We start from the raw sequence: 12109 nt of genomic DNA, 5'->3' as shown, positions 1-12109 counted from the left end.
GAGAGGCAGAAAGAGAGGGAGACACAGAATCTGAAACAGGCTCCAGGCTCTGAGCTGTCAGCACAGAGCCCGACGTGGGACTCGAACCTATGAACCATGAGATCATGACCTGAGCCGAAGTCGGATGCCCAACCGACTGAGCCACCCAGGCGCCCCTCGAGATACTCATTTTAAAAGGTTAGGAGGGAGATGTGGTTACCTTCGGCAGAGGGAGGCGGCAGGGGGCCGCTGGAGAAGAAGCTCCCAGGCAGGTGTAAGCATCGGTCACGTGTCACTTGATCCTTCTGCTGCATCACAGGTGTGCAGCACCGTATTATGTATATATCAAGTAGGACACAGCTGTGCACGTTGCAGGAAAACTCCTGAGACACACACAGTCCAAGTGGAGGTCAGCCTGGCTCCGACCCCAGCAGGAGGGGACCCTGGGGGTCCCTGCTTCCTTCTACCACCAGATGCTGCATGGTACACCAGGCCTGCTTCCCACCTGGGCCTGGAGGGAGGGAGGCCCAGAGTCCTTTGCTGGGGTGTCCACCCTATGGCAGTCCTCTGCACCCCAGACACCCCAGGAGCAGGCAGCAGAACTGACTTCTGCCTCCTGCAGGCTGAGAACCAGCACCCACCTGTCCCCAGGGCCTGGGGAGGGCCCCTTTGCAATTCTCACTCCACTGGGGACCTCATTCCCCCTTCTTTCTGGAATAGGGCCCTTGTCCACCTTACTCAGTGCAGCCCCCATAGCCATTTTCAGGGTCCCCACACCCTCTCTCCTAGGGAGAGGGCTATCGTTAGTGTCCCCAATTTTATTCACCCAAGGACTCCAAGGTGACATCCTAGTCCCTCTCTTTGTAGAACAGAGCAGAGGAAACCCTCACATCCTCAGCAGGCACCCTCCTACCTAGTGCCACCATTACAAACTCCAAAGCAGTTGGTATTACGTATACTTCCTTTGAAGACTTTGTAATGCACTGACGGCGTGCTGTTAGATTCATGTATGAAAATTGCAGAAATTAGTAGCCCTGTCGCCAAGTTCCCCAGTTCTACCCAGAGGTAGATTGTTACCTACTACACACACACACACACACACACACACATGCAGGAGCATATCAGCCACACTTCTGCTGTGCCTTTAAAAAATTCTTAATATGCTTTGTGGATTGCTCGAGAGCATTATATCAAGAGCTGTTTCTTCATTTCCGTAGCCGCCTACTGTTTCAGGGTACAACCCTGATGTCACCGAACAGCCCCCTATTAGTGGATATTAGGTGGCCTCCGATGCTTCGCTGTTTCTTAGGGAGCTGTCATGAATGTTTTGTCCACATACGTTCCCTCACATGTGTGAGTACATCTTTGGAATCAGTTCTTGGAAATGACGTCCGTCCTCCCACTAACTCTCACGCCTCACGCCAACCCCTCAAGATTAAACATAGATGAGAACACGGAGGCTCAGGAAGCAAAGTGCTCCATGCAAGTGGATACAGGATGTGAACCTGTGATGTTTATTTACATGGTGTGGGTTCTGAGGAGATGAATAGCCCCTTCAAGGCGGTGCCCCCCACTCAAGTTCACCTCTGTCCGGAAGGGAGGGCACTGGGGCCGCTGCAAGGTGGCCGAGAGGGAGGCCGCACAGAGCCGGGCTCTAGGAGAGGCCTCTGGAGGGGTGGGCAGCATGGGCACAAGTGAGGGCAGCAGGGACTCCTGACCCAGGGAAACGGTGGCTCAGTAGCTTGAATTCCCAAAGGTAGTCCTGTGGAGGCGGCAGCGGCGGGGGGCTGAGGCTGGACAGTGATGTAAAATCTGGTGCCCCAAGCCTAGGGAAGCCACGTGGAACCCCGCTGGTCCAGAGACGTCGGCCAGGGCCACAGCCAAGTCTCTGCTCCCAGCCCAGACCTGCCCTGGGACCCCACACCAGCCTCTGCTGCCCTCCTAGCCAGCCCCCCACCCCAGATGTCCAAGTCAGAACTCCTACGTGGCCAGGACTTGGTCCCCCAGGCCTGCCCAGACACTGAGTGAGTGTCATCTTCGTGCCTGCCAGAAGGTGCACCAGCGTTGTGTGAGGCCACCGATCCTCCCCTAGGCAACGTTCTCTAACAGCTACATCAGGTCTGGACATGCTACCCTCCTGCTCCCCAGACTTCAGTGGCTCCCCACTCCCCCTCAGACAAATGTTGGCATTTAACGTTCTCCCCTACCTGTCTCCTAACCATCCCGAAAAATGGCACTTCAAATTCCTTAAGTGGGACATTAATCTGTCCCACCTCAGGACGTTTGCACTTGACTTCTGCTGCCTGGAGCATCTCTTCGTATAAGGTTCTTCGTATAAGGTTCTGCTTCTCACCCGGGCCCCCATGCCCTCTCTTACCCTCTCTCCCCATCCACTCTCTGCCCTACTTTGGCAATCCCACTCTGGTCAATTCCCCAACAGAGGGCTGGTGGGGGTTCAGAGGGCGGAGGACGAGGTGGGGGATCTCTGCCGCCTGCTCCCCATTACTTCAAGCCTTTGGCAGAGGCCCCACAGCCACAGCCCCCTGCCTGCCCTGGAGCTCACGGCCCCTGCCCACTCCTCCACCCCAGGGGAGGGACTGGCTCCCCACTGGTGCTGGGCCCTGGTGGGTTGAGAAGCCCACGGCCTCCAGAGCTCCCTGACACATCCGCTGACCACTTCGGTTTGTCCTCCAGATCTCTGCTCTGTGTCATCCGCCGGGAGACCTCTTCCCATAGCAGACCCTTGGGGCAGGCCCCAGCACCAAGAGTCTAGGCCCTTGTGCACAGCCTGACTGGTCCCCACAGGACGCCTGGCTGGAAGCTGATCCCATTCTGCAGCAGTAGAAGCTGAGACTCAGGACCCCCTGTGCTCTCAGACTCCAGCCTCTGCAGTTCAGTGCCCACTGGATCGGTCCAGACAGTTGGAGCAAGAGCCCACAGCCAGATGAGGGAGGGAATGTGACACCCAGGACAAAAGTCAGGGCCAGTAGGGGCAGGGAATAGGCACGCAACTGTGTGCGTGCGTGTGTGTGTGTGTGTGTGTGTGCCTGCGCGCAAGCCTGAGTGTTTTAATTGCTTCTCCGGATATCTGGTTAGGGGACTGTGCAGGTGTCTCTGTGACCTGCCAGAGGTGATATACAGTGTGTGGAGCCAGGGGCTTGGCCAGTCAGAACAGACACAGGGCTTGGAGTTGGAGGGAGGCGCAGAGGCAATCAGGGCAGAGCTAGGGTCTTTGGGAGGTGGGGTGATGCCCGCCCCCAAGGGTCAGGGAAGCCCTTCATTGTGTAACAGCTGGTGGGTGCCAGCCAGCCCACTGACAGGGCGAGTACGTGAAATGTTGTGTGGTGGGGTCTTCCCAAGGGTTTCCGGGTGCTTCACCGTGTGTGCCCGTGGGTGGGAGGTGCATTCACGTCTATGCGGTCAGTTTAGAGGTGGCCAGTCCAAGAGTCCCTTGCAAGTGCCTCCACCCTCAGAGCAGGCTGCACGGAGACCTGAAGCTTGCCGGCCCTTCCTCTGCTTTGCCTGTGCCGTGTGGAAGGATGGCGGCAAAGCCCCACCCCCTCAGGCCTGCTTCACCACCTGCGGACGGGGCCCGCCCGCCCGAGGGTCCCCTGCAGCCTCTCCCACAAACTGCCTTGCTGTGGGAGGAACCACAGGACATTAGCGCCTCCTTTCTGGACCTCGGTTTCCTCAGCTTAGACGTGGAGCATGCTGGGTCATGAACGTCTGTGTACAGACCTGGGGTGGGAGACTTGTGTGTGGTCAATGGGCAGCGGTGGCTGTCCACATCCTGGGCCTGACACTTACCCTCTGACTGGAATGGATCTTGTTGGCACCAGCATCTTCTGCAGGGGCAGCTGATCCCGCAGTGAGTCATTTCTCTTCGTGGCCTCCCAGGGCTTCGGGAACTCTGCGTTGGGGGCTGTCAGCCAAGAGAACCTGCAGTGGGGCACCTGGCATCTTTAGGTTACCGGCAGCCATCAGCCACACGAATAGCTCTTGGTCATCTGGACCTTTCTGCTTGCCAGGTGGCGTTCTAAGTGCTTTATCAACATTAACCCACATGTCAATTCACAACCGTGCTATGAGGTAAGTCTGGTTGCCAACACTTTGTAAATGAGGAAATGAGGCAGGGAGAGGTCAAGTGACTTGCCCAAGGTCGACCACACAGCCAGGAAGCCCTCCAGAGTTGCTGCATTTTTTCCCCCAGGACCCTACACAAAACATTTAGTAACTGCTGCTGGCTGAGGCCCCAGAGCTGCCCAGTCTGGGGGTCTCTGCTGCTTTCTGAGTGCCCTGGGGGCTTTACAAACCAGTCCCCACCCCAATCTGATCCCATCACATGTTTGGTAGGGTGAACAGGTGAACACCTGTTCACGAACATGCTCCTCAGGTGGTTCCTGTGAGGCCACTGGCCCAGAGGCAAGCAGCTGGCTATGGCTCTGGGATGGCCCCGGGGGTCCTGGGCACCCACCTAGAGCCGTCAGCTCAGATTGGGATGGGGGTGGAGAAGGTGAAACCCAGACTGTCACAGAGCTGCACAGGGAGCTCCCTGGGGATGAAAAACCCCACCCCAGGCCCAGGCCATGGAATGTGCTAGGGGGTGAGCTGAGGGGAGGCGGGACTTTGCCCTAGTGGTGGGGAGGTCTTGTACCTGTACGGAAACTTTCTGGCAAAATTTTCCTGGGTCTTGGTGCTCCTCTTCTTATATTGGGGGTACTTCTTGGGGTCCTTCAAGCTCATCATGGAAGGGGATTAAACTCTGGCACACCCTTCAGCCATGGCTGGAAGGCAAGAGGAGGCATCTCAGAGCCAGAGAGGCGGTGGGAGGAGCCATTCTGGACCCAGACCAGGCACACGGTATCCCCTGAGGGCCGCAGAGGGGACAGAAGTTGGGGGCCTTGCCAGCCTCGTGGGGTTGAATGAGGGCCGGATCATGCTGGCCTGTCACTGATGCCCAGCATCACCACACTGCACCTGTTATACACTCTCACGTGTGTGTGTGTGTGTGTGCACGCAGCTTTGTGTACCTGAGCCTGGGATGGTTCTCAACCAAACAGCCCATCCCGAGCCCCAGCAACCACGAATCTGTTCTCATGTCTATACTGATGGGATTTCACAAACGTTGTACCAATGGAATTACCCAGTAGGCATCTTTGGGAGCCTGGCTTCTTTCTCGCAGCATCACTCCCTTGGGAATTCTCCCAGTGGGTGGGAGAATCAGTGGGTGGTTCTTTTTTTCAGTGCTGAGCAGTATTGGTTTTATTTATTTTATTCATTTATTTTTTAAAATTTGTTTCGGTTTATTTATTTTTTTGTGGGAGGGAGAGATAGAGAGTGAACAGGGGACAGGCAGAGAGAGAGAAAGAGAGAGAATCCCAAGCAGGCTCCATGTTGTCAGCGCAGAGCCCAACACGGGCTGAAACGCACAAACTGTGAGATCATGACCTCAGCCGAAATCAAGAGTCAGATGCTCAACCGACTGAGCCGCCCAGGCGCCCCAGGGGTATCAGTTGTAACAGGAGCTTCCAAACAGCCTTCCAGAATGGCTGCACCGTTTCTGGTACTCACCAGCCATGTACGAGGGACTGTCCTTTTAAGGCACCCGGTGCACATGCAGGTAGGTCAGGGCTGAGAACAGCAGGGGTTAAGTCCTGACCACTACTGTTTCCTTTGCCATCGAATCGCCCGACCCTGCCCACCACTGTCTGTGCTAATGTTTCTTCACCGTGGCCAGAACAGCCATCAGGTCGTGAACATGAGCTTAGAGCTTGTGATAGAGCCAGCCCCCTGCCATCCTTGGCTCCAGATTTGTTCCCTCGAGCGGACGGGTGAAGCCGCTGCGGGGGGCTGGCTCCTGGTGTGGAAAGACGCCCAGAAGCAGGGCTGGCTGGTGAGCTAGTGTCAGGCCGGGACTTGGAGCAGGGCACCCTCAGCAGCCCCCCAAACCCGCCCTGCTCCCACCTCTGCAGGGAGGTCATGTCTGCCACTCTGAGAGCGGTTCTCTGGCTGCACACGTGTGCCAGGCTCACACACAAGTCACATGAGCACCAGGAGGCTTCTGCCTTCAAAAGCAGCCTTGGTGGGGGGTGGGGGGTGGAGGGGGACAGCGACATAGGGGGAGTTGCAGATAAATGTCCCAGCTGCCTCGCCCCTCGGTGGGGACATCTCCGCCAGCCAAAGGACCCAGTGGGACTGGGCTGGGTTGCCCACTGTGGTGACCACACACTATGTCTCCTTCTGGCCCCTCCTCACTTCCGGCCCCCTGCTTGTACCTCCTGTGAGCTGCTCCCAAAGTACCCGCACTCGCAGGCCTGTCCCAGGGTCTGCGCTGGAGAACTCAAAGCAACAGGCCTCTTCCCCGCAAACTCTGGAAATGTCTGCACTCACCAACCCATGTTGGGAAGGTGAAAAGTAACTAGCCATCCACGTAGCTTCGTGTCTCCACGCACACACATGCACAGGCACACATGCGTGAACGCAGGGCCCGTGTGGCCACCGTGTGGCTTCCCTCCCTCACACCACTCTGCTCCCTCGTCCTCCCCATGCCCCAGGCTGACCTGTGGGCTCTCTTCCCTTTCTATTCACCGCAGCTACACCCCACCCATGGTAAAAGACGTAGTGAAATCTGGAGGGATGCCAAGGGAGAACACAGTGCTTTTCCCAAGTCTGGGGTTCTGGGGTCCCCAGGAGGCCAGTGGACCTCGGGCAAGGCTGTTCCAGTGGGGACTCGGTGAAATGGGCCACACTGTCCATACTGCTCCCCTCGCCTCTGGGGCTATGAGGGCTTCTGGAAACCCTCACTGTGGGCAGAGGGTGTCCTTGCCTTGGGCAGGGGGTGGGAGTTGGCTGTGGTGCTGTCTGCTCCAGTGTTATGGCACACTGACCCCGGGGTCCTCGACAGGAGCTGAATGGCCTCACTGGACACAGACGCTCCTAGTCCAAGGCCAAGCCCACCTATCTGTGAGCCCAGCACACCCCACTCACCTCCCCGGCTGGCCCAGTCTCTGATTCTGGAAGATCAGCGTTCCCAGAGGGCCTTTGCCTGGCCCAGAAATGTCAGCAGCAGCCCTGCTTGCGACCTGTCCCCTCAATCCTACCCAAAAGTCTTCCTGACCCTGAGCAGGGGGTCTTTTCCACTGACTTGCCCACCTGGAAAAGAGCTTTGCTTGAGGTGGGGTCCCTTTCATAGTCCTGGCCCTACAGCCCTTTACTGTCAGCCATACTTGGGCAGGTGGCTAACTCCTGGCTATGGCTTTTGGCCCTCCTCCTCCTGAGAAGCCAGATGAGGGACCCTGCCCAGGATGGTGCCTGTGTCATGGTGGGAAGCCCAGGCTCTGGGCTCAGCGAAGTGTCTGCTAAACTCTATGCTTGACCTGATGGAGAACAGAATACGATCACCCCTGTTTTTCAGGTAAAGACACCAAAGCCCTGAAAGGTTAAGTGTTTGCCTATGTTGCCCCCCACCGGGTGAGCAGGGGAAGAGGTGGGGTCCAGAAGCCCATTGGGACTTCACAGCCTCAGACAGTCCTGAATGGGGCTAGAAGAGGTGACCGCACCAACGACGGACCCAAGGAAGAAGCCCTACCACAGGAACCTAGGAGTCTGGAGGAGGCGGGGGAAGGGACACCCCTCACACCCGCCCCGTACCTACCTGCAGACCCCCTAAGCCATGCGTGTGACCCTGCAAACTGACGGGGTTGAATCTACCTCCCTCGGGGGCAGGGTGGCCCCTGCAGAGCCCAGGGTGGGACTCTGACATCATGGCCTTCTGTCACAGGCACCGTCTCACTGCGGCTTCCCAAGCTGACCCAGACTGTCCTTCCCAGCTGCCCAGACTGCCTCCCCAAGTCCTGGCAGTGATGGTCAGGGCTTAGATCAGGGCTCCCTGGCATTGCCCCTACCCAGGTGTGAGAGAGATGCTCTGCCCCTTCAACCCCCAAGACTGGTCCCAGAGCATGGAGGCAGGGCCCTGGCAACAGCACTCTCTTGGTTCAGCAACGTAAAGAAACACAGGCCTTGGTGCATGGAGCCTCCAGCTGGAAACGAGTGGGCCATTGAACTGTTCAAGCTACAGGCTACTCACGGGCTGGCTTACGTGGTGCCAGAAGGGCGGAAGCTGGCCATGGTCCTGGCTTCCATGCTACCCCAGGAGCACTGGCCCTAGTGCCCCAATAGGCCAGGCCCACAGGCTCATTGTGACATCAGAAGCCCTTGAAGTCACAATCAGTGACACCCCCAGCTGCTGAACTATGTGGTTCACAATCTGGCCTGAAGCCCCTCAGGCCCAGAGAATGGCTGTAGAGACAGCAGTGATGGCCTGCTGGCCTTCCTGCTCCCAGCACCCTGGGTGGAGCATGCACGTGAACATATCCTACAGCAGGGATCTCTTCCATGCAGGTTCTGGGAACAGAAGAGATACCCCAGAAATAGCTGAAACCTCACTTCCATTACAAATCTCTTTCCTGGCCAACTCTGACCTGAGCCCTACCCACAGCCTAGGAATCACAGGGATGAGGGTTTGAGCCCAGGGCAGTGTGAGAGTTTAGGGCATGGGCCCTGAAGGTCAATTCTCTGTCTCCCAGTCTGGGCCACTGGCTTCTATGTGGCCTCAGGCAAGCATGTCAGTCTCTCTGTGCCTCAGTGTCCCAGACTACATCTGTGTTTGGAAAAAAATCTCTCTGGCAGGAGTGTGGAGAACAAAGTGAATGGGACCAGGAGTGAGTGTGGGTAGACCAGGTGACCAGCAAAGGCAGTAATGCAGATGAGAGGAGGCGGTGCCTTGGGATGAGGTGGTGATGGAGATGGAGGGAAGGGGGTGGGTTTGAGAGATGTCCAGGAGACAGAGTTAACACAGAGCGGTGGTAGAGCCTGTGGGAGGGTCAATGAGGATTCTGGGTTTCTTTTACTATCACTAGACGGGACTGGACTAAGCCTTGGAGGGAGACTGTGGGTTTGGCCTCGGTCTGGTTGAGTTTGAGATGTCTTTGAGGCATCCCTCCACTCAGGCACGTCATAGATCTGGGTCTGAGGTCCAGAGGGGTGAGGTCTGGACCTAAAGTGAGTTTGGGTGTTGTTGACGTATCAGTGCTAATCGAAGATCATCATCCAAATGGGAGACAGTGTGGAAGGAGAAGAGAGCAGTGAGCTGAGTTAAGATACTCCAATATTTAATGATCAAGTGAGTATTTAGTGCCTGCGACCCAGCCAGAGGCACAAAGAAGACAAAGTAAATAGTGTCATGGAAGCCGGGGGATGGTCACAGCTCAAGAGGCATAGACTGGTCAGCGGTGTCGGTGCAACAAGGACGCAACAAGGTGAGAAGGAACAAGTAACTGCGGGTTTTAGGGCTGTTTAGTTTTATGCAAAGCTGTTTTTGTGGAGGCACAGATGCCAGATTACGAGGAGTTGAAGAATGAGGTGAAGGAGTTGAACCCGGGTGGTATGGCCATTTTGCCTGTGCTACATGTCCCCCAGCCACTCTCCATTCTTTATTCTATTAATGTGATGTATTACATTGATTGAGTTTCTTATTATGAAGTACACTTGCATTCTGGGGATAAATCCCACTTGGTCATGATACATAATCCTTTTAATATGCTGCTGAATTTACTTTGATATTATGTTGTTGAGGATTTTTGAATCTGTATTCCTAAGGGGCATTGACCTGGACTTTTCTTTTCCTGTAGTGTCTTTTTCTGGCTTTGGTAGCAGTATAATCCTGATCTCATAAAATGAGCTTGGAAACGTTCCCTCCTTTTCAGTTTTTGGGAAACTTTGATAAGGATTGGTGTTAATTCTTTGTAAATGTTTGGTAGAATTCACCAGGGAAGCCATCTGGTCCCAGCCTTTTCTGTGTGTGTGTGTGTGTGTGTGTAAGTATAATCCTTTGGGTTTTGTAATTGTTCTGGCTAGAACTTCCAGTACTATGTTGAATACAAATGGCCAAACCAGGCATCCTGGCCTTCTTCCTGATCCTAGTGGGAAAGCTTTCAGTCTTTTTTTTTTTTTTTTTTTAAGAAAGCACTCAAGTGAGTAAGGGGCAGAGAGGAAGAGAGAGAGAACCCCCTGAGGGGCAGAGAGAGAGATGAGGGAGAGAGGGAGAAAGAGATAAATGGGGCTTACCTGATACAGGGCTTATGCTCACCCCAAATGGGGCTCAACTCAAAAACTGTGAGATCATGACCTGAGCTGAAGTCAAGTGCTTAACGGCCTAAGCCACCCAGGCACCCCAACTTTCAGTCTTTTTACCATTGAGTTGGACATTAAGTGTAGGGTTTTCATATATAGTTTTTACTTTGTTAACAAAGTTTTTCTTCTATTACTAATTTGTTGAATGTTTTTTTTAATCAGAAAGTGTGTTGAATTTTATCAAAAATTTTGACATCAATTGAGATAGTCATGTGGGTGTGTTTTTTTTTCCATTTTTCTGTTAATGTGGTATATTTGATTGCTTTTCATAAGTTGAACCATCTTTTCATTCCTGATGTAAATCTCACATGGTTATGGTGTATAATTATATGGTGTATAATCCTCTTAATATTTCTAAACTGAATTCAGTTTGTTGGTATTTCGTTGAAGATTTTTGCATCAATATTCATAAAGCATATTGGTCTTAGTTTCTTTTCTTGAAGTGTCTTCTTCTGGCTTTGGTATCAGGGCAATGCTGGCCTCTTAAAGTAAGTTAGGAAGTGTTTCGCCCCTCTTCAGGTTTTTGGAAAAGTTCGGAGGGGATTAATATTAGTTCTTTAAATGTTTGATAGAATTCAGTAGCGAAACCATCTATCCCAGGGTTTTTATTTGTTGGGTGGTTTTTGATTACTGAATTAGTCTACATACTATTTATCAACCTATTCAGATTTTCTATTTATTCATGATTCAGTGTTGGTAGGTTGTGTGTTTCTGGCAATCTGCCCATTTCATCCGGGTTATCCAATTTGTTAGCATTCAACTGTTCATAGTACTCTCTTATAATCCTTTTAATTCTATACAATCGGTAGTAATGTTCCCATTTTCATTTAAGATTTTAGAAATTTGAATCTTCATTTTTTTTTTTTTTTGTCTTAGTCAATCTAACTAAAGTTTTGCCGATCTTGTTGATAATTTCAAAAATCAACTCTGGTTCTGTTGATTTTCTACATAACTTTCTATTCTGTGTTTTATTTTTATTGTAATCTTTACTATCAGCTTTCTTCTCCTAGCCTTGGATTTAGCTTGCTCTGCATCTTCTAGTTCCTTAAGTTATATAATTAGATGATCAATTTGCGATCTTTCTTCTTTTTGAAGAGAGCATTTACTGCTATAAATTTCCCTCTTCACACTGCTTTCACTGCATCCTGTAAGTTTGGTATGTTTTGGGTTTTTTTGTTCTCATTCATCTGAAGGCATTTCCTAAATTCCCTTGTGATTTCTTCTTTAGTTGCATGATTATTATTATTTTTTAATGCTTTTTATTTATTTTGAGACAGAGAGAGACAGAGCATGAGCAGGAGAGGGGCAGAGAGAGGGAGACACAGAATCCGAAGCAGTCTCCAGGCTCTGAGCTATCAGAGCAAAGCCCGATGCAGGGCTCAAACCCACAGACTGTGAGATCATGACCTGAGCTGAAGTTGGACACTTAACCGACTGAGCCACCCAGGTGCCCCTAGTTGCGTGATTGTTTAAGAAATGTTGTTTAGGGGCACAGTCAGTTGGGGCTGAACCCTGCATCGGGCTCTGTGGTGACAGTTCAGAGCCCTGGAGCCTGCTTCAGATTCTGTGTCCCACCCCTCCTTCTCCTCCCCCACTCATGCTCTGTTTCTTTCACTCTCTCAAAAATAAACATTAAAAGAAATTAAAAAAAAAAGAAATGTTTACTGTCCACTTATTTGTGCTTTTTCCAGTTTTCTGTCATTGATTTCTAATTTCATTCCATTGTGATCAGAAAATACATGCGTATGACTTGAAAATTTTAAAACTTATTAAATTTAGTAAGACTGGTTCTATGGTCTAAAATATCTTGGAGAACATTCCAAGTACACTTGAGAAGAATGTATATTCTATTGTTCAGTGGAGTTTCTCAAATGTCTATTGGGTCTAATTTTGGCTTAAAATGTTGTTCAAGTGCTCCATATCTTTATTGATCTTCTGT

General features: G+C 52.3%; 1 protein-coding gene across 2 annotated transcripts; it reads right to left on the bottom strand.

Moving 5' to 3' along the window:
* Positions 1 to 1456: 1456 nt before the first annotated feature.
* CA2H3orf22 (chromosome A2 C3orf22 homolog) lies at positions 1457 to 8174 on the bottom strand. 2 transcript variants are annotated; one of them, XM_081795003.1, is made up of 4 exons: positions 8066 to 8174; positions 4634 to 4763; positions 3787 to 3918; positions 1457 to 1805 (listed from the first exon to the last, which is right to left on the bottom strand). In XM_081795003.1, exons 2-4 carry the CDS (start codon positions 4723 to 4725, stop codon positions 1634 to 1636), a joined length of 396 nt encoding a protein of 131 aa, XP_081651129.1. In that variant the 5' UTR covers positions 4726 to 4763; positions 8066 to 8174; the 3' UTR covers positions 1457 to 1633. The 2 variants fall into 2 exon arrangements, with proteins under 2 accessions (XP_081651129.1, XP_081651130.1); XM_081795004.1 differs by having other exon boundaries at positions 1653 to 1741.
* Positions 8175 to 12109: the final 3935 nt, after the last annotated feature.

Source organism: Panthera onca, chromosome A2 (genome assembly GCF_046562875.1).
Source record: "Panthera onca isolate mPanOnc1 chromosome A2, mPanOnc1 haplotype 2, whole genome shotgun sequence".
NCBI lineage: Eukaryota > Metazoa > Chordata > Mammalia > Carnivora > Felidae > Panthera > Panthera onca.
This window is presented reverse-complemented; position numbering and strand designations above follow the sequence as displayed.

Coding starts and splice junctions, on each gene's coding strand:
- CA2H3orf22 (XM_081795003.1), bottom strand. CDS start 4,725: ATGATGAGCTTGAAGGACCCCAAGAAGTACCCCCAATATAAGAAGAGG. Junction 3,919..4,633: donor GCCAGAAAGTTTCCGTACAG/GTACAAGACCTC, acceptor GCCCCACTGCAG/GTTCTCTTGGCTGACAGCCC. Junction 1,806..3,786: donor AGATCCATTCCAGTCAGAGG/GTAAGTGTCAGG, acceptor TGGCTTCCCTAG/GCTTGGGGCACCAGATTTTA.